The sequence below is a fragment of the Oncorhynchus kisutch genome, linkage group LG11 (assembly GCF_002021735.2).
Source record: "Oncorhynchus kisutch isolate 150728-3 linkage group LG11, Okis_V2, whole genome shotgun sequence".
Lineage (NCBI taxonomy): Eukaryota > Metazoa > Chordata > Actinopteri > Salmoniformes > Salmonidae > Oncorhynchus > Oncorhynchus kisutch.
The window spans coordinates 76,373,749-76,393,748 of record NC_034184.2 but is presented as its reverse complement, the minus strand read 5'-3'; the positions used below and the strand labels follow the sequence as shown (position 1 = coordinate 76,393,748).

Sequence of the window (20,000 nt, the reverse complement as noted above, 5' to 3'; positions counted from 1 at the left end):
GCAGTCTTTTCCATTTCATGCAGGGCCACTGGTAGGTCTTCTGGTCTGTGACCATGCTTGCTAATGTCTCTCCTGGCCTTGGTATGCACTGTGTGCCTCAGAGAGGGAAGGTATTCTACTGGATATTGTGTGTGAGGGTGTGTGTGTGGGGGGGTGGGGGGTGGGGTGTATGAAAGTGGGGGTCTCCCCCTAGATAGTGCTGTCCTAATGAATATAATATGCTAGTTCATTAGTACATCATTACAGAGTCATTTACCTATGGAGGCAGCCAGAATGAGGCCAGGAGTGCACCACACACACACACATTAACACACACACACACACACACATTAACACACACTGGCACACGACTTGAGTGGTGGGCAACTCCAGTCCTGGAGGGCCACAATGTCTGCCTGATGTCGATCTGGCTAAATGGGTGTGTGACATCTCCAGCCAATCAGCCGCACTAATATATCAATTAAGTGCCAAGGTGAGGTTAAATAGGGCTGGAGCGCTGTTAAGTCACTCCGACCATCAACAGTCATATATGCCCCAAGCTCAACCTCGAGGGAAATTATCTCTATTCCTAGCACAAAATTCATATTATCTCTCTTTGTTCTCTCTCTCTCTATGTTCTCTCTCTTCTCTCTCTCGCTGTCTCTAGGTGCAGCAGGGGGTCAGAGGGGGTTTCTGGGATGCATTCGCTCCCTCAGGATGAATGGTGTGACCCTTGACCTTGAAGAGAGGGCCAAGGTGACGATTGGTTGATTGATTTCCTTTATTTCATCATCTAAAAATTCATCAAATTGTTCTCTTTACTAACGCAAATGAAGAGCATCCAAAAGTCAAACTCTCCCTCTCTCTCTCTCTCTCCCTATCTCTCTCTCCATTTCCCTCTCTCTCTCTCCCTATCTCTCTCTCCATTTCCCTCTCTCTCTCTCCCTATCTCTCTCTCCATTTCCCTCTCTCTCTCTCCCTATCTCTCTCTCCATTTCCATCTCTCTCTCTCCCTCCCTCTCTCTCTCTCCCTATCTCTCTCTCCATTTCCCTCTCTCTCTCTCCCTATCTCTCTCCATTTCCCTCTCTCTCTCCCTATCTCTCTCTCCATTTCCCTCTCTCTCTCTCCCTATCTCTCTCTCCATTTCCCTCTCTCTCTCTCCCTCCCTCTCTCTCTCTCTCTCCCTATCTCTCTCTCCATTTCCCTCTCTCTCTCTCCCTCCCTCTCTCTCTCTCCCTATCTCTCTCTCCATTTCCCTCTCTCTCTCTCCCTCCCTCTCTCTCTCTCCCTATTGCTCTCTCCATTTCCATCTCTCTCTCCATCTCTCCTCCTTCTCTCTCCCCATTTCCATCTCTCTCTCTCACCATCTCTCTATCCATTTTCATCTCTCTCTCTCCATTTCCATCTCTCTCTCTCCCTATCTCTCTCCATCTCTCTCTCCATCTCTCTCCCTCTCCATCTCTCTCCATTTCCATCTCTCTCCATCTCCATCCCTCTCTCTCCATCTCTCTTTCCATCTCTCTCTCCATCTCCATCCCTCTCTCTCCATCTCCATCCCTCTCTCTCCATCTCCATCCCTCTCTCTCCATCTCCATCCCTCTCTCTCCATCTCTCCATCGCTCTCCATCTCCATCCCTCTCTCTCCATCTCTCTCTCTCCATCTCTATCCCTTTCTCTCTCTCTAGGTAACTCCAGGTGTAAAGCCAGGCTGTCAGGGTCATTGTACCAGTTATGGGATGTACTGCAGGAACGGAGGAAAGTGTGTGGAGAAATATAATGGCTACTCCTGTGACTGCACTGCCACGGCATACGACGGACCCTTCTGCACCAAAGGTGAGAGCTAATCGCTAAACCCTGAAATTACTGCTAGGATGTTGGACGGTGTAACCAGCAGCCTTTGTTTACGGAGGAACGGCAACATTTACTCGGAAGTAAGAGTTGGTTTCTCTCAGTCGCAGTGAGACTTCATAGCAAGAGAGTTGACACATGAATTCATTTGTTTCCTAAACTTTAAGCTTGTTTTCCTGTGTTTTACTCCAGTCGGGGGTGACGACACTGGGAGTATGTGTCAGATGACAGCATGTGGGAATAGAAAACATAAAACAGGAATATGCAAAGTAGCTGACATGAAAGGACCTGCTCAGTGTTCTGTCTGTGTGTGAACTGAAAATGAGGTATTGAATGTAATGGAAACTAGTGTGTGTGTTTATTTATCTACACGTGAGTGTGTGTTATGCCCTTCAGATACTCCAGAGGATCCTCTCCCCCTGCTCCTTCTGTTCTCCTGTCTGTGTCATATGAGTGCAGTCATAATATGAATAAGAATATTATTATCAGTCATAATTGCGAAAGCGTATTTCCATTATATCCCTATTTACACCTGGTTCCTGAGGTAGAATATTATTATCAGGACTATTTCATTCTGCTGCTACTGTACTGCCATTCCATGGGGTCACAGACAGACAACTATGACTCCGTAATGAACAACACACACACACACACCACTTACAACAGAGGGTGATGTTCTATTCTCATCAGCATCTCTGCTGCCTCTAGTTACAGACATAGCAACCTCTCCCTCAATGTCAGTAAGACCAAGGAGCTGATCGTGGACTCTATAGGAGGAAGAAGGAAGAGAGCTTCAAGTTCCTTGGCGTCCACATTGCTGAGGACTTAACATGGTCCACACACACCAACACAGCCTCTTCCCCCTCAGGAGGATGAAAGATTTGGCATGGGCCCTAGGATCCTCAACAAGTCCTACAGCTGCACCATCGAGAGCATCTTGACTGGCTGCATCACCGCTTGGTATGGAAATGCACCGCCCTGGACCGCAAAGCGCTAGACAGGGTGGTGCGGACAGCCCAGTACACTAGGGCCGAGACAGCTTCTTCCCCAAGCCATAAGACTGCTAAAAAGCCAGACTGCTAAATAGTAAATTAATGGTACCCAAACTATCTGCAACACTATCTGCCTTGACCCTACATACACTCACCAGACTTTATATCCACACCATATACGCTGAATATACAAAACATGCTCTTTCCATGTCACAGACTGACCAGGTGAATCCAGGTGAAAGCTATGATCCCTTATTGATGTCAGTTGTTGAATCCACTTCAATCAGTGCTGATGAAGGGGAGGAGACGGGTTAAAGAAGGATTTTTCACGCTCCACAGTTTCCCTTGTGTATCAAGAATGGTCCACCACCCAAAGGACATCCAGCCAACTTGACACAACTGTGGGAAGCATTGGAGACAACATGGGCCAGAATTGTGGTGGAACGCTTTCGACACCTTGTAGAGTCCATGCTCCGACGAATTGAGGCTGTTCTGAGGGCAAAAGGTGGGGTGCAACTCAATATTAGGAAGGTGTTCTTAATGTTTTGTAGACTCAGTGTACACACTCACACACACTACATTGACACTCCCACATAAAACCCACACACATTCACATACACTACATACAGTTTGCACACACACACACAACATACACATGCATACCGACACAACACAAACACACATACATTACATGTACATATCTACCTCTGCCTTCATGTATATATCTACCTCAAATACCTTATTGTTATCTATCCTGATGCCTACTCACTTTACCCTGCCTTCATGTACATATCTACCTCTAATACCCTATTATTATCTATCCTGATGCCTAGTCACTTTACCCTGCCTTCATGTACATATCTACCTCAAATAGCTTATTGTTATCTATCCTGATGCCTACTCACTTTACCCTGCCTTCATGTACATATCTACCTCTAATACCCTATTATTATCTATCCTGATGCCTAGTCACTTTACCCTGCCTTCATGTACATATCTACCTCTAATACCGTATTGTTATCTATCCTGATGCCTAGTCACTTTACCCTGCCTTCATGTACATATCTACCTCAAATACCTTATTGTTATCTATCCTGATGTCTAGTCACTTTACTCTGCCTTCATGTACATATCTACCTCTAATACCCTATTATTATCTATCCTGATGCCTAGTCACTTTACCCTGCCTTCATGTACATATCTACCTCTAATACCTTATTGTTATCTATCCTGATGTCTAGTCACTTTACTCTGCCTTCATGTACATATCTACCTCTAATACCCTATTATTATCTATCCTGATGCCTAGTCACTTTACCCTGCCTTCATGTACATATCTACCTCAAATACCTTATTGTTATCTATCCTGATGTCTAGTCACTTTACTCTGCCTTCATGTACATATATACCTCAAATACCTTATTGTTATCTATCCTGATGCCTAGTCACTTTACCCTGCCTTCATGTGCATATCTACCTCAAATACCTCATATCTCTGCACATTGATCTGGTACTTGTACTCCCTGTATATAAATTTGTCACATGCTTTGTAAACAACAGGTGTAGATGTCTTACGGGCCCTTCCCAACAATGCAGTGAGAGAAAGATTTTTGAAACAGTAGAGAAATAATAACACAAGGAATAAATACACAATGAGTAACGATAACTTGGCTATATATGTGGTGTACCACTACTGAGTCAATGATAACTTGGCTATATACGTGGTGTACCACTACTGAGTCAATGATAACTTGGCTATATACATGGTGTACCACTACTGAGTCAATGATAACTTGGCTATATACGTGGTGTACCACTACTGAGTCAATGATAACTTGGCTATATATGTGGTGTACCACTACTGAGTCAATGATAACTTGGCTATATACGTGGTGTACCACTACTGAGTCAATGATAACTTGGCTATATACATGGTGTACCACTACTGAGTCAATGATAACTTGGCTATATACGTGGTGTACCACTACTGAGTCAATGATAACTTGGCTATATATGTGGTGTACCACTACTGAGTCAATGATAACTTGGCTATATACGTGGTGTACCACTACTGAGTCAATGATAACTTGGCTATATACGTGGTGTACCACTACTGAGACAATGATAACTTGGCTATATACGTGGTGTACCACTACTGAGTCGATGTGCAGGGTTACGAGGTAATTGAGGTAGATCTGTACATATAGCTAGGGATAAAGTAACTAGGCAACAGGGTAGATAATAAACAGCAACAGCAGCGTATGTGGTCAAAAGGGGTCAATATAGATACAGTACTCCAGGTGAACTATTTAACTAACTATTTAGCAGTCTTATAGCTTGGTGGTAGAAGCTGTTCAGGGTCCTGTTGGTTCCAAACTTGGCGCATCAGTACAGGTTTGCTGTGCAGTAGCAGAGAGAACAGTCTATGACTTGGGTGGCTGGAGTCTTTTTTTAGGGCCTTCCTCTGACACCACCTGGTATAGAGATGTTGGATGGCAGGGAGCTTGGCCCCAATGATTTTCTGGGCCGTACGCACTACCCTCTGTTGCACGTTGTGGTCGGATGCCAAGCACTTACTATACCAAGCGGTGATACAGCCAGTCAAGATGTGCTCAGTGGTGCAGCTGTAGAATTATGTTGAGGTTCTGAGGGCCATGCCAAATCTTTTCAGCCTCCTGAGGGGGAAGAGGTGTTGTCGTGCCCTTTTCATGACTGTGTTGATATGTGTGAATGGACACTGGGGAACTTGAAGCTCTCGACCTGCTCGACAACAGCACCTTCGATGGGATGGAGGTGTGTTCGGCCTTCCTTTTCCTGTAGTCCATGATCAGCTCCTTTTCTTGCTGACACTGAGGGAGAGTCCTGGCACCACACGGCCAGGTCTCTGACCTCCTCCATGTAGGTTGTCTAATTGTCGTCGGTGATCAGGCCTACAGCCGTTGTTTCGTCTGCAAACTTAATGATGATGTTGGAATCGTGCGTGGCCACACAGTCATGGGTGAACAGGGAGTACCGGAGGTGACTAAACACACACCCCTGAGGGTCCCCTATGGCGGATGTATTGTTGTCTACCCTTACCACCTGGGGCGGGCCATCAGGAGGTCCAGGATCCAGTTGCAGAGGGAGGTGTTTAGTCCCAGGATCCTTAGCTTAGTGATGAGCTTAGAGGGCACAATGGTGTTGAACGCTGAGCTGTAGTCAATGAATAGCATTCTCACGTAGTTGTTCCTTTTGTCCAGGTGGGAAAGGGCAGTGTGGAGTGCAATAGAGATTGTGTCATCTATGGCTCTGTTGGGGCAGTATGCGAATTGGAGTGGGTCCAGGGTGTCTGGGATGTTGGTGTTGATGTGAGCCATGACCAGCCTTTCAAAACATTTCATGGGTACAGATGTGAGTGCTACAGGGCGATAGTAATTTAGGCAGGTTACTTTGGCGTTCTTGGGCACAGGGACTATGGTGGTCTGCTGGAAATTACAGACTGGGTCAAGGAGATGTCAGTGAAGACACTTGCCAGCTGGTCAGCGCATGTTCTGAGTACGTGACCTGGTAATCTGTCTGGCCCCTGCGGCCTTGTGAATGTTAACCTGTTTAAAGGTCTTGCTATGGAGGGCGTGATCACACAGTCGTCCAGAACAGTTAGTGCTCTCATGCATAGTTCAGTGTTGCTAGACTCGAAAAGGTATTTAGCTCGTCTGGTAGGCTTGCGTCACTGGGCAGCTCTCTGCTGGGTTTCCCTTTGTAATCTGTGATAGTTTACAAGCCCTGCCACATCCGATGAGCCGTTGTAGTAGGATTCGATCTTAGTCCTGTATTGACACTTTGCCTGTTTGATGGTTTGTCGGAGGGCATAGCGGGATTTCTTATAAACGTCTGGATTAGTGTCCCGCTCCTTTAAAACAGCAGCTCTGGCCTTTAGCTCAGTGCGGATGTTGCCTGTAATCCATGGCTTCCATGTACGTACGGTAGGGGACGATGTCATTGATGCACTTATTAATGAAGCCAGTGACTGATGTCACCAGCTGTCAGAGCAGCTCACAGATCACTGCACCTGTACATAGACCATCTGTAAACAGCCCATCTATCTGCCTACCTCATCCCCATCTACCATTCCAGTGTTTAATTGCTGTATTGTAATTACTTCGCCACCATGGCCTATTTATTTCCTTAACTTACCTCATTTGTACTCACTGTATATAGACTCTTTGTTTTCTTTTGTTCTACTGTATTATTGACTGTATGTTTTGTTTATTCCATGTGTAACTCTGTGTTGTTGTATGTGTCGAACTGCGTTGTTTTGTCTTGGCCAGGTCGCAGTTGTAAATGAGAACTTGTTCTCAACTAGCCTACCTGGTTAAATAAAGATGTGGTATACTCCTCAATGTCATTGGCTGTAGCTCCATTTTTGTGTATTTTATTTTATTCCTGTTGTGTTACTATTTTAAACTCTGCTTTGTTGGGAAGGTCTTGTAAGCAAGCGTTTCACGGTAAAGCCCCCACCAGTTGACCTTCTGCGTGTATGTGTTCTCTCCTCTCTCTAAGATGTGGGGGGCTTCTTTGAGGCGGGCACTCTGGTGAGATACAACTTCCTGTCAGAGGCAGCGGCAGCCAATCAGGACGCAAGGTTCCTTGCCCAACCTTTGACTGCACAGGAAGTGAATCTGACAGGAGAAGCAGTAGCGTTTAGCTTCAGTACGTCCAACACACCAGCTATACTGCTGTACGTCAGCTCCAAGACACAAGACTACCTGGCTCTGGTGCTACGGCAGAATGGTGAGACACTGACACATACAGACACAAGACTACCTGGCTCTGGTGCTACGGGAGAATGGTGAGACACTGACACATACAGACACAAGACTACCTGGTGCTACGGCAGAATGGTGAGACACTGACACTTACAGACACAAGACTACCTGGCTCTGGTGCTACGGCAGAATGGTGAGACACTGACACATACAGACCTGGCTCTGGTGCTATGGCAGAATGGTGAGACACTGACACATACAGACACAAGACTACCTGGCTCTGGTGCTACGGCAGAATGGTGAGACACTGACACATACAGACACAAGACTACCTGGTGCTACGGCAGAATGGTGAGACACTGACACATACAGACACACTTATCAACACACACACACAGACACGTGGGCTCTGCGTCTCAGGTATGTTGCAAATGCATTATGTGTGTGTGTGTGTGTGTGTGTGTGTGTGTGTGTGTGTGTGTGTGTGTGTGTGTGTGTGTGTGTGTGTGTGTGTGTGTGTGTGTGTGTGTGTGTGTTTGTGTGTGTGTGTGTGTGTGTGTGTGTGTGTAGGAACTCTCCAGGTGCGGTATAACCTGGGCGGTCTCAAGGAGCCGTTCACCATAGACGTGGACCAGCGTAACCTAGCCAACGGACAGCCACACACTATCAACATGTCCAGAATCAACAGGACTATCACCATACAGGTATGCACACACACACACACACACACACCTTCTCTCCGCCGTCCAAGCATAGTCTATGATGACTTCAGACATGTCCATTTCTAACCACAAGAGGGAGACAAAAGCCTCTCTAATTGTCACAGGACTTGAGGGATTTACAATGGCTTGATGCTTCATGGATATGAGAAGGCCCGTTTGTACAAAGATCCACAATGATGTTGATGATTGACTATGGAAATGGTTCAGTGGTTTGCATCATGATCTTCTCTCTCTCCCTCATGCTCTCTTCGTCTCCAGTTGGACCACTACCCCCCTGTCAGCTACTCTCTCCCAGAGGCATCAGACACACAGCTCAACCTGGTCAAGACATTGTTCCTGGGGAAGGTATTTGGTGAGTACAGGCATCGCATACGTGTATTTGACAGAGGTCTGCTTGGCCCTGGCAGAGAATGTAGGCTTATTCAGAGAGCAGCAACAGGAGCTGTACAGATGTATTGTAGTTGTGCTGTGTGTCCACTAGAGGGAACTAGAAGACTGTTTTTCACCAGGACACAGTCATGGAAGAGGTCTATTGTTGCCAGACAGGGTTTTCACACATTTTAGTCTGGTTTGGTTTCTGTAACATGTTCAATGGGTACCTTTTGCTTCAGATGTAAATATGTTATTTAGAACAGGCATGCCCCTCTGTAGAATAATAGGGATTCATGTCAGCTCTATACAATACATTTCTATCTGCAACATTCACAATGTTGTGCCCTCCTGAACAAGACTTTAGTGCAGTATAGTATTCCTTACTCCTGGTCACTGCTTTGGTTTCCAATCCTCCTGGTTTCCATGACTCCTGGTTCTCCATGACTCCTGGTTCTCCACGACTCCTGGTTTCCATGACTCCTGGTTTCCACGACTCCTGGTTTCCATGACTCCTGGTTTCCATGACTCCTGGTTTCCATGTCTCCTGGTTTCCATGACTCCTGGTTTCCACGACTCCTGGTTTCCATGACTCCTGGTTTCCATGACTCTTGGTTGTCCTGCTCTGTTCTGGGCTGGTGGCAGTCAGTGAGGTAGAAGGAATGGCTGAGTTCCCTTCCTAGCAAGATGTACAGCAGACTAATACCACAGGGAATAATGCCCCTTTCCTTGTCACACACGCTCATGCACACACACACACACACACACACACACCAACATAACCCCATCTGGAACTGCAGAGCTGCCATTTTAAGACTGAAGGACACAACAGAGGCCAAACTCACCACCTCGCCCAGTTTGTATTTTCAAAACATAATTCATACACAATTATGTATTTCACAATCTGGATTTATTTCCAAATGGACTTTAGGCAACAACAAAAACAACAAAGGTTGAACTAAAAATGATATGCTATATACAGAAGAGTGTGTTCATATGCCAAAGTAGACAAGGGTCTCTTTGCAGTTCAGTTCTGACCAGCATTCTGGCACACCACTCAGAAACAGCATATTCTTGCTCTCAATACTTGAAGAGGGAACTTTCAAAACCTTTGTCCATGGGAGGTTAGTGATTACAGTTTGATGTATGCAGATGATACAGTGATATATGTGCAAAGAGCAAACAACAAGCTGCACAAGAACTCACTACTGTAATGGTCCAGGTTATAAAGTGGCTCAGTGACTCGTGTTTGCATCTCAATGTGGAAAAAACTGTCTGCATGTTCTTCACAAAGAGGGCAACAGATGCTACTGAGCCAGATGTCTATGTGTCAGGGGAGAAGCTCCAGGTGGTATCTGATTTTAAGTACCTTGGCATCATACTTGATTCCAACCTCTCTTTTAAAAAGCATGTGAAAAAGGTCAATCAAATAACCAAATTCAACCTAGCTATTTTCAAATGTATACGAAATTGTTTGACTACAGAGGTAGCAAAACTGTACTTCAAATCTATGATACTCCCCCACTTAACATACTGCTTGACTAGTTGGGCCCAAGCTTGCTGTACAACATTAAAACCTATTCAGTCTGTCTACAAACAGGCTCTCAAAGTGCTTGATAGGAAGCCCAATAGCCATCATCATTGTCACATCCTTAGAAAGCATGAGCTCTTGAGTTGGGAAAATCTTGTACAATACACCGACGCATGTCTTGTATTCAAGATCCTAAATGGCCTGGCTCCCCCTCCACTCAGTAGTTTTGTTAAACAGAAAATCCAAACATATGGCAGCAGATCCACAAGGTCTGCCATGAGAGGTGACTGTATAGTTCCCTTAAGGAAAAGCACCTTTAGTAAATCCGCTTTCTCTGTGAGAGCTTCCCATGTCTGGAATACACTGCCATCAGACACACATAACTGCACCACATATCACACTTTCAGAAAAGGCTTGAAGACATGGCTAAAGGTCAATCAGACTTGTGAACATGGTCCCTAGCTGTGTGTTGCTGCTTTCCCTGTTGTCTGTAGCTTGTGAGGTGTGGAAACACTTTGTTGCTTTTATTAATTTTGCTTGCTGCTTTTTGTTCTATGTTGCTCTGTCTGTATGCTATGTCTTGCTTGTCCTTTGTTGCTCTGTCTGTATGCTATGTCTTGCTTGTCCTATGTTGCTATTGTCTATATTGTAATTGTTTTTAATAACCTGCCCAGGGACTGCGGTTGAAAAATTGCTGGCTGGCTAAAACCGGCACTTTTACTGAAACGTTGATTAATGTACACTGTCCCTGTAAAAAATAAAATGAACTCAACTCAACCATATCATCACAATTAAGGGACATGGGCAGCTGTGAGGAGGAGGGTTTATTCTCCAGGTCTTTACCGTTTTCCAGAACTTCTTGGGGTTAGACCCACAGAGAGATAACTGCTCCTTAAAGTAATTACCTTTGACCTTCTGGAAGCTCAGGCCTGAGTGCACTTATTTCACATTTGCTTCCTGCCTGAGGAGAGAAACATGAAAAGAGGTTGAGATCTGGTAGTTGGTGGGGAATTGTATACGGTAAATCACCTTATTAACCCTTCAGAAGACCTTGAAGGGTCCCACAAACCGGGGGCTCAGCATCCGGCAGGGTAGGCGGAGCAGGAGTTTCCTGGTGGAGAGCCAGACGCGGTCACCAGGATGGACAGTGCGCTGGAGCCTCGTGTGGGTGTCGCAAGGGTCCCACAAACCGGGGGCTCAGCTTCCGGCAGGGTAGGCGGAGCAGGAGTTTCCTGGTGGAGAGCCAGACGCGGTCACCAGAATGGACAGTGCGCTGGAGCCTCGTGTGGGTGTCGGAAGGGTCCCACAAACCGGGGGCTCAGCTTCCGGCAGGGTAGGCGGAGCAGGAGTTTCCTGGTGGAGAGTCAGACACAGTCACCAGGATGGACAGTACGCTGGAGCCTCGCGTGGGTGTCGGAAGGGTCCCACAAACCGGGGGCTCAGCTTCCGGCAGGGTAGGCGGAGCAGGAGTTTCCTGGTGGAGATCCAGACGCGGTCACCAGGATGGACAGTACGCTGGAGCCTCGCGTGGGTGTCGGAAGGGTCCCACAAACCGGGGGCTCAGCTTCAGGCAGGGTAGGCGGAGCAGGAGTTTCCTGGTGGAGATCCAGACGCGGTCACCAGGATGGACAGTACGCTGGAGCCTCGCGTGGGTGTCGGAAGGGTCCCACAAACCGGGGGCTCAGCTTCCGGCAGGGTAGGCGGAGCAGGGGTTTCCTGGTGGAGATCCAGACGCGGTCACCAGGATGGACAGTACGCTGGAGCCTCGCGTGGGTGTCGGAAGGGTCCCACAAACCGGGGGCTCAGCTTCCGGCAGGGTAGGCGCAGCAGGAGTTTCCTGGTGGAGATCCAGACGCGGTCACCAGGATGGACAGTACGCTGGAGCCTCGCGTGGGTGTCGGAAGGGTCCCACAAACCGGGGGCTCAGCTTCCGGCAGGGTAGGCGGAGCAGGAGTTTCCTGGTGGAGATCCAGACGCGGTCACCAGGATGGACAGTACGCTGGAGCCTCGCGTGGGTGTCGGAAGGGTCCCACAAACCGGGGGCTCAGCTTCCGGCAGGGTAGGCGGAGCAGGAGTTTCCTGGTGGAGATCCAGACGCGGTCACCAGGATGGACAGTACGCTGGAGCCTCGCGTGGGTGTCGGAAGGGTCCCACAAACCGGGGGCTCAGCTTCCGGCAGGGTAGGCGCAGCAGGAGTTTCCTGGTGGAGATCCAGACGCGGTCACCAGGATGGACAGTACGCTGGAGCCTCGCGTGGGTGTCGGAAGGGTCCCACAAACCGGGGGCTCAGCTTCCGGCAGGGTAGGCGGAGCAGGAGTTTCCTGGTGGAGATCCAGACGCGGTCACCAGGATGGACAGTACGCTGGAGCCTCGCGTGGGTGTCGGAAGGGTCCCACAAACCGGGGGCTCAGCTTCAGGCAGGGTAGGCGGAGCAGGAGTTTCCTGGTGGAGATCCAGACGCGGTCACCAGGATGGACAGTACGCTGGAGCCTCGCGTGGGTGTCGGAAGGGTCCCACAAACCGGGGGCTCAGCTTCCGGCAGGGTAGGCGGAGCAGGGGTTTCCTGGTGGAGATCCAGACGCGGTCACCAGGATGGACAGTACGCTGGAGCCTCGCGTGGGTGTCGGAAGGGTCCCACAAACCGGGGGCTCAGCTTCCGGCAGGGTAGGCGCAGCAGGAGTTTCCTGGTGGAGATCCAGACGCGGTCACCAGGATGGACAGTACGCTGGAGCCTCGCGTGGGTGTCGGAAGGGTCCCACAAACCGGGGGCTCAGCTTCCGGCAGGGTAGGCGGAGCAGGAGTTTCCTGGTGGAGATCCAGACGCGGTCACCAGGATGGACAGTACGCTGGAGCCTCGCGTGGGTGTCGGAAGGGTCCCACAAACCGGGGGCTCAGCTTCCGGCAGGGTAGGCGGAGCAGGAGTTTCCTGGTGGAGATCCAGACGCGGTCACCAGGATGGACAGTACGCTGGAGCCTCGCGTGGGTGTCGGAAGGGTCCCACAAACCGGGGGCTCAGCTTCCGGCAGGGTAGGCGCAGCAGGAGTTTCCTGGTGGAGATCCAGACGCGGTCACCAGGATGGACAGTACGCTGGAGCCTCGCGTGGGTGTCGGAAGGGTCCCACAAACCGGGGGCTCAGCTTCCGGCAGGGTAGGCGGAGCAGGAGTTTCCTGGTGGAGATCCAGACGCGGTCACCAGGATGGACAGTACGCTGGAGCCTCGCGTGGGTGTCGGAAGGGTCCCACAAACCGGGGGCTCAGCTTCCGGCAGGGTAGGCGGAGCAGGAGTTTCCTGGTGGAGATCCAGACGCGGTCACCAGGATGGACAGTACGCTGGAGCCTCGCGTGGGTGTCGGAAGGGTCCCACAAACCGGGGGCTCAGCTTCCGGCAGGGTAGGCGGAGCAGGAGTTTCCTGGTGGAGATCCAGACGTGGTCACCAGGATGGACAGTACGCTGGAGCCTCGCGTGGGTGTCGGAAGGGTCCCACAAACCGGGGGCTCAGCTTCCGGCAGGGTAGGCGCAGCAGGAGTTTCCTGGTGGAGATCCAGACGCGGTCACCAGGATGGACAGTACGCTGGAGCCTCGCGTGGGTGTCGGAAGGGTCCCACAAACCGGGGGCTCAGCTTCCGGCAGGGTAGGCGGAGCAGGAGTTTCCTGGTGGAGATCCAGACGCGGTCACCAGGATGGACAGTACGCTGGAGCCTCGCGTGGGTGTCGGAAGGGTCCCACAAACCGGGGGCTCAGCTTCCGGCAGGGTAGGCGGAGCAGGAGTTTCCTGGTGGAGATCCAGACGCGGTCACCAGGATGGACAGTACGCTGGAGCCTCGCGTGGGTGTCGGAAGGGTCCCACAAACCGGGGGCTCAGCTTCCGGCAGGGTAGGCGGAGCAGGAGTTTCCTGGTGGAGATCCAGACGTGGTCACCAGGATGGACAGTACGCTGGAGCCTCGCGTGGGCGGAGGTTGTAAAACCATCAAAAAGGGAGAGATAATTTACAAAGTCTATGGACAGATGTGACCAAGGCCGCTTAGGCACAGGAAGGGGAAGTAGTTTCCCTGCTGGAGCGCGCCAGGGAGATTTGGATTGGATACATACGGTGCAGGAGTTGACATAGTGGGCCTTGATGACAGCTTTGCACACTCTTGGCATTCTCTCAATCAGCTTCACCTGGAATGTTTTTCCAACAGTCTTGAAGGAGTTCCCACATATGCTGAACACTTGTTGGATGCTTTTCCTTCACTCTGTGGTTCAACTCATCCCAAACCATCTCAATTGGGTTGAGGTCGGGTGATTGTGGAGGCCAGGTCATCTGATGCAGCACTCCATCACTCTCCTTCTTGGTCAAATAGCCCTTACACAGGCTGGAGGTGTGTTGGGTCATTGTCCTGTTGAAAAACAAATGATAATCCCACTAAGCCCAAACCAAATGGGATGGCGTATCGCTTCTGAATTCTGTGGTAGCCATGCTGGTTAAGTGTGCCTTGAATTCTAAATAAATCACAGACAGTGTCACCAGCAAAGTACCCCCATTACATCACACTTCCTCTTCCATGCTTCACCTTGGGAACCATACATACGGAGATCATACGTTCACCTACTCTGTGTCTCACAGACACGGCGGTTGGAACCAAAAATCTCAAATTTGGACTCATCAGACCAGGGGCGGACTGAAATTATAATTCAGGCCAGGAATTTGACTCCATCCCAGGCCACCCTGTTCACGCAAACTACCAGACAGCTAATTTTGTAGGCTAACCCTATTTGTTGATGTAACGGGTACCAAACTAGTTATACATTTGGCCACTATGTTCATCTGGGAAGAAAGTTATCCACATTACAAAATACAAACATTTGGGACTGACCAACAAGTAGCCTATCTGAACACTGAGTTTTGCTAGGTATGCTATGGCTGTGGGTGCACCCTCAAACACTCACTAGGAATAGACCAATCATAGCACATACAAATATACAAGGCTAGACACACAAAACCATTAGCCTCCACTTTTTAAAAAGAGAATGAGATATACAGAGTTATTTCAAATGTTCAAATGATTATCTTTATATTCCAGCGTATCAAAAGTATAAAAAAACTTCACGCAGACACCGAACGTGAACATAAGCTACAACAATGTATAATACAAAAGTTGAAAAAGCACTCCTCTACAACAAAAAAATGTAGATTACAATGTTCACTCACTGGTGTCCATAAAGCAAACAGCACAACAATAAACACATCTATACACTCAGTCAATGAAATTGAACATTGGCTACATAACTGCAAGTATAATACGAAAGTCCAAAAAACATCTGTTCAGAGTAACCCGGAAGTAATTACCACTAGTAAATCAGTAGGTGGCACAGTAACTCACTGCTCTCTGACATCTTGTCAATGATATCATCTTTGTCAAGTCCCCTAAGAATCTCCTTCTCTGTTACCATCAAAATGAACCCTTCAAGGTTCTCTTGAGTGAGAGAGGTTCTTAGGTGGTTCTTCACGAATCTCAGGGTGGAGAAGGTCCTCTCACAAGCCACCTGAGTGATGGATAGGGTGAGGAGTAACTTGTAGCCCAAACCAATGATGTGATACGCATCTGTGAGCAGATTCTTCTGAGAGGAGAAGATAGCAGCATATCGGGCAGTTTTTACATGAGGAACAACTTCTGCTCACCAACTCCACACTTTCATCAGGATCCTCAAAGCCTTCCCATGATTCATCACTGGCGGGGGTGGCCCTGGTGTTGTACTCCTCCAATTGACTGTTTCAGTCTTCCCCACTGTTGTGCAAGGCTGATCAGTTCAGCCTGCAATGCCTCAACAGTGGCATGTTCATCAAATTCCAGTACTCCACACTTTCATCAGGATCCTCAAAGCCTTCCCATGATTCATCACTGGCGGGGGTGGCCCTGGTGTTGTACTCCTCCAATTGACTGTTTCAGTCTTCCCCACTGTTGTGCAAGGCTGATCAGTTCAGCCTGCAATGCCTCAACAGTGGCATGTTCATCAAATTCCAGTAAGCAGTCGCTGAGCTCCTTCATGGCTGTCTTTGGAAGGCCCTCTTCTCTGATCTCAGGAAAATGCTTCAGGATTCATGCAGGAGACATCTGCACACAGCACTGCATCTGCTGCATAACGTCAGTGAATACATTCAACAACAGTGTCCAGTACCACATTGTGGATCTTGATTTTGTAATCCATGTCTGCATTAGCAAAGGGCTCGTCTTCTGCCAACACACCTGGTTTTCTCTTCTGTTTTTTTGTTCTCTTCTCTGGGAGAGCAGTCTGAGCTTCGACATCACAGCTCTTCCAGAATGCCATTGGCTCACTCAACAAAGTTGTCTACTGCCGTCACCAAGTGCTGTGCTGTCACGATATCCATGCCACTTATTTGCAAGTATTTTGAGAGAGGGGACGTCTGCTCAAAAACCCTGAGGAAAAACCCCAGCTGTAAGTATGGTTTCATACTTTAGGAGAGCATCCTTGTACCCCTGGGCCTTGCTTCTGATGGCAGGTTTTATGGTCACATCCTTTTCAATTCTTTCCATAGTGATGACCACATCCGTGTAAAGTGCACGGTCAGGCTTTGCAAAGCTTCCAAATACTTTCTTCAAGGCCTCGTCTTTGGCCCACCAGCGTGTTTCACCAATTACATCAAGCCGTCTGTGTCTTCTGTCCTCACTGGTTTCCTCCCATAGCTTCATGAGCTTGTAGGAATCTCGAACGAACACTGCAATGTCATTCAATAGTGAGAAAAGGGATTCACTTGCCCCAACAACCCCAGTGGTGTCAGTTAGCACAAGGTTGAGGACATGTGAGTAACACCATATGGTTACTTGGTTAGGAGACTCTCCTGTGAGCGACGCAGAGAACCCCCGTATTGTCCCTGCATATTAGCTTCTCTGTCTGTTGCACTACCAACACACTGTTTGATATCTCTGTACACCTTCTCACGGGTCTGTTTCACAAGGTCTACAAAGTACTGTCCAGTTGATGACTCACAGTCATTGACCGCAATGAGTCTCTCGTGGACAACATCAGTGACATATCACGGAACTACTGCACACTGGTGTTTGGATGTTAAATCCTGTGTAGGGCCCATTTTGTATTGAGAACATCCCTGTCTTTCTCACTTCAACAGCAATTGTCTGCTGAATCAACATTCTGATGACTTTAATGACTTTATTTGCTGTTGTTTTGGACGTCATAGTTACCAAGGACCCTCTTCCTTTACTTCCCATCTGCTTCTTGCTCTTCTCAATGCTCCACTAACATGCTCTTGTCGGCAGACATCATAATTGCTTAGCAACAATATAAGCTCAAGAAACATGCCATGATTGACGGCCATGTTTTCCAAGTTATATGCAGCTTCGTGTCTGTATTTCTCTGTAGCTAAGCCCACATTTACCAATAACTACAAACTCCTCAAAGAGTCAAAGGAGGCATGCAGGCCTGGAAACAGTTGTGTACTATATACCTGTTGGAGCGCGTGCAACACCCACCCGTAGCACGCGCTCCAGCAGGTATATCTCACTGGTCATCCCCAAAGCCAACACCTCCTTTGGCCACCTTTCCATCCAGTTCTCTGCTGCCAATGACTGGAACGAATTGCAAAAATTGCTGTAGTTGGATACTTACTGTATGTTCCTTTTGATGGCATAGAATGCCCTTCTTGCCTTGTCTCTCAGATCATTCACAGCTTTGTGGAAGTTACCTGTGGCGCTGATGTTTAGGCCAAGGTATTTATAGTTTTTTGTGTGCTCTAGGGCAACAGTGGCTAGATGGAATTTGTCATTTTGGTCCTGGCGACTGGACCTTTTTTGGAACACCATTATTTTGGTCTTACTGAGATTTACTGTCAGGGTCCAGGTCTGGCAGAATCTGTTCAGAAGCTCTAGGTGCTGCTGTAGGCCCTCTTTGGTTGGTGACAGAAGCACCAGATCATCAGCAAACAGTAGACATTTGACTTCGGATTCTAGTAGGGTGAGGCTGGGTGCTGCAGACTTTTCTAGTGCCCGCGCCAATTCGTTAATATATATGTTGAAGAGGGTGGGGCTTAAGCTGCATCCCCGTCTCACCCCACAACCCTGTGTGAAGAAATGTGTGTGTTTTTTGCCAATTTTAACTGCACACTCTCTCTCTCTCTCTCTCTCTCTCTCTCTGTCTCTCTCTCTCTCTCTCTCTCTGTCTCTCTCTCTCTCTCTGTCTCTCTCTCTCTCTGTCTCTCTCTCTCTCTCTCTGTCTGTCTCTGTCTCTCTGCCTCTCAGTCTCTGTCTCTCTCTCTCTCTCTCTCTCTCTCTCTCTCTCTCTCTCTCTCTCTCTCTCTCTCTCTCTCTCTCTCTCTCTGTCTCTCTCTCTCTCTGTCTGTCTCTGTCTCTCTGCCTCTGTCTCTCTGTCTCTCTCTCTCTCTCTCTCTCTCTCTCTCTGCACATCTGGTTGCTCTGCAGAACGAGATTAACATTGTAAATAACCTAAACTTGTATAAGTTGTGCAGTCATCGATTGTATGCCCCCCGGTTTCAGTCCTACTGATAATCCCATAAATAAAGCACATATGAATCTGAAATCATAGCCTCCATGTTTAGGTTTGTGCTCTTCAGTTTTACCTGAAGGTTCCTGCTCTGAATCTGACTCTGAACTGACCACCACCTCCAGTTCTGCAGGAGCACCTGAAGCTCTAGTGCTGCTGCTGCTTCCTTCTCCACCTCTCTAGTGCTGCTGCTGCTTCCTTCTCCACCTCTCTAGTGCTGCTGCTGCTTCCTTCTCCACCTCTCTAGTGCTGCTGCTGCTTCCTTCTCCACCTTTACAAAGAAAATACTCTATTATCATACTATCATTAGTGTATCAGTAGGCTACATTAAGAGTGGTCTCTTAATTTGTAGTGGTCTCTTAATTTGTAGTAGTCTCTTAATTTGTAGTGGTCTCTTAATTTGTAGTAGTCTCTTAATTTGTAGTGGTCTCTTAATTTGGACTGGTCTCTTAATTTGTAGTGGTCTCTTCATTTGTAGTGGTCTCTTAATTTGTAGTGATCTCTTAATTTGTAGTGGTCTCTTCATTTGTAGTGGTCTCTTCATTTGTAGTGGTCTCTTCATTTGTAGTGATCTTCATCGACCAGGCCCTCACATCCTCCCTGAACTTAACTTCATACCCGCTCTCCTCTCCTGCCCTGGATACACGACCATTGGGATCTGGCACAATTTGTCTCCGGCGATGCAGCTCTGCCGCGGAGAGGTGTGTGGCCCCTACCTCCATGGGTTCAGGCTCTGCCTCAGTACAGCCAAAGGAGAGAGGCGAGGGGCAAGGTGGACACCGGCGCTCCAGAAGAATATTTTCCAGACGGATGGCCATCGCGATGAGAGTGTTAAAGGAAATATTGTCATCCCGACATGCCAACTCCGTCTGGACCTCCTCACACTATCCACTGAGGAATAGAATGTGGAGCGCCGGGTCATTCCTTTCACTGGAGGCTGCCACAGCCCGAAAGGTAGTTTAATAATGAGAATAAGCAGATTGCTAAACAACCATTTTGAGGTCGTGCCTTATATTTTAAGTCAAAATTGTAACTCGGCCATTCAGGAACATTCACTGTCTTCTTGGTAAGCAACTCCAGTGTAGATTTGGCCTTGTGTTTTAGGTAATTGTCCTGCAGAAAGGTGAATTCATCTCCCAGTGTCTGGGGGACAGCAGACTGAACCAGGTTTTCCTCTAGGATTTTGCCTGTGCTTAGCTACATTCCGTTTCTTTTATCCTGAAAAACTCCTCAGTCCTTCACGATTCCAAGCATACCCATAACATGATGCAGCCACTACTATGCTTGAAAATAT

At 48.2% G+C, this 20,000-nt stretch overlaps 1 protein-coding gene across 1 annotated transcript in view; it reads left to right on the top strand.

Moving 5' to 3' along the window:
• The window catches only part of LOC109900125 (contactin-associated protein-like 2), a 116,284-nt gene that overhangs the window by 56,422 nt on the left and 39,862 nt on the right, over positions 1–20,000 (top strand). The window contains exons 9-13 of the mRNA XM_031835027.1: positions 647–735; positions 1,666–1,813; positions 7,360–7,590; positions 8,136–8,269; positions 8,546–8,639. Coding sequence (XP_031690887.1) covers positions 647–735; positions 1,666–1,813; positions 7,360–7,590; positions 8,136–8,269; positions 8,546–8,639 — 696 coding nt within the window. The remainder of the gene's footprint in view (positions 1–646; positions 736–1,665; positions 1,814–7,359; positions 7,591–8,135; positions 8,270–8,545; positions 8,640–20,000) is intronic.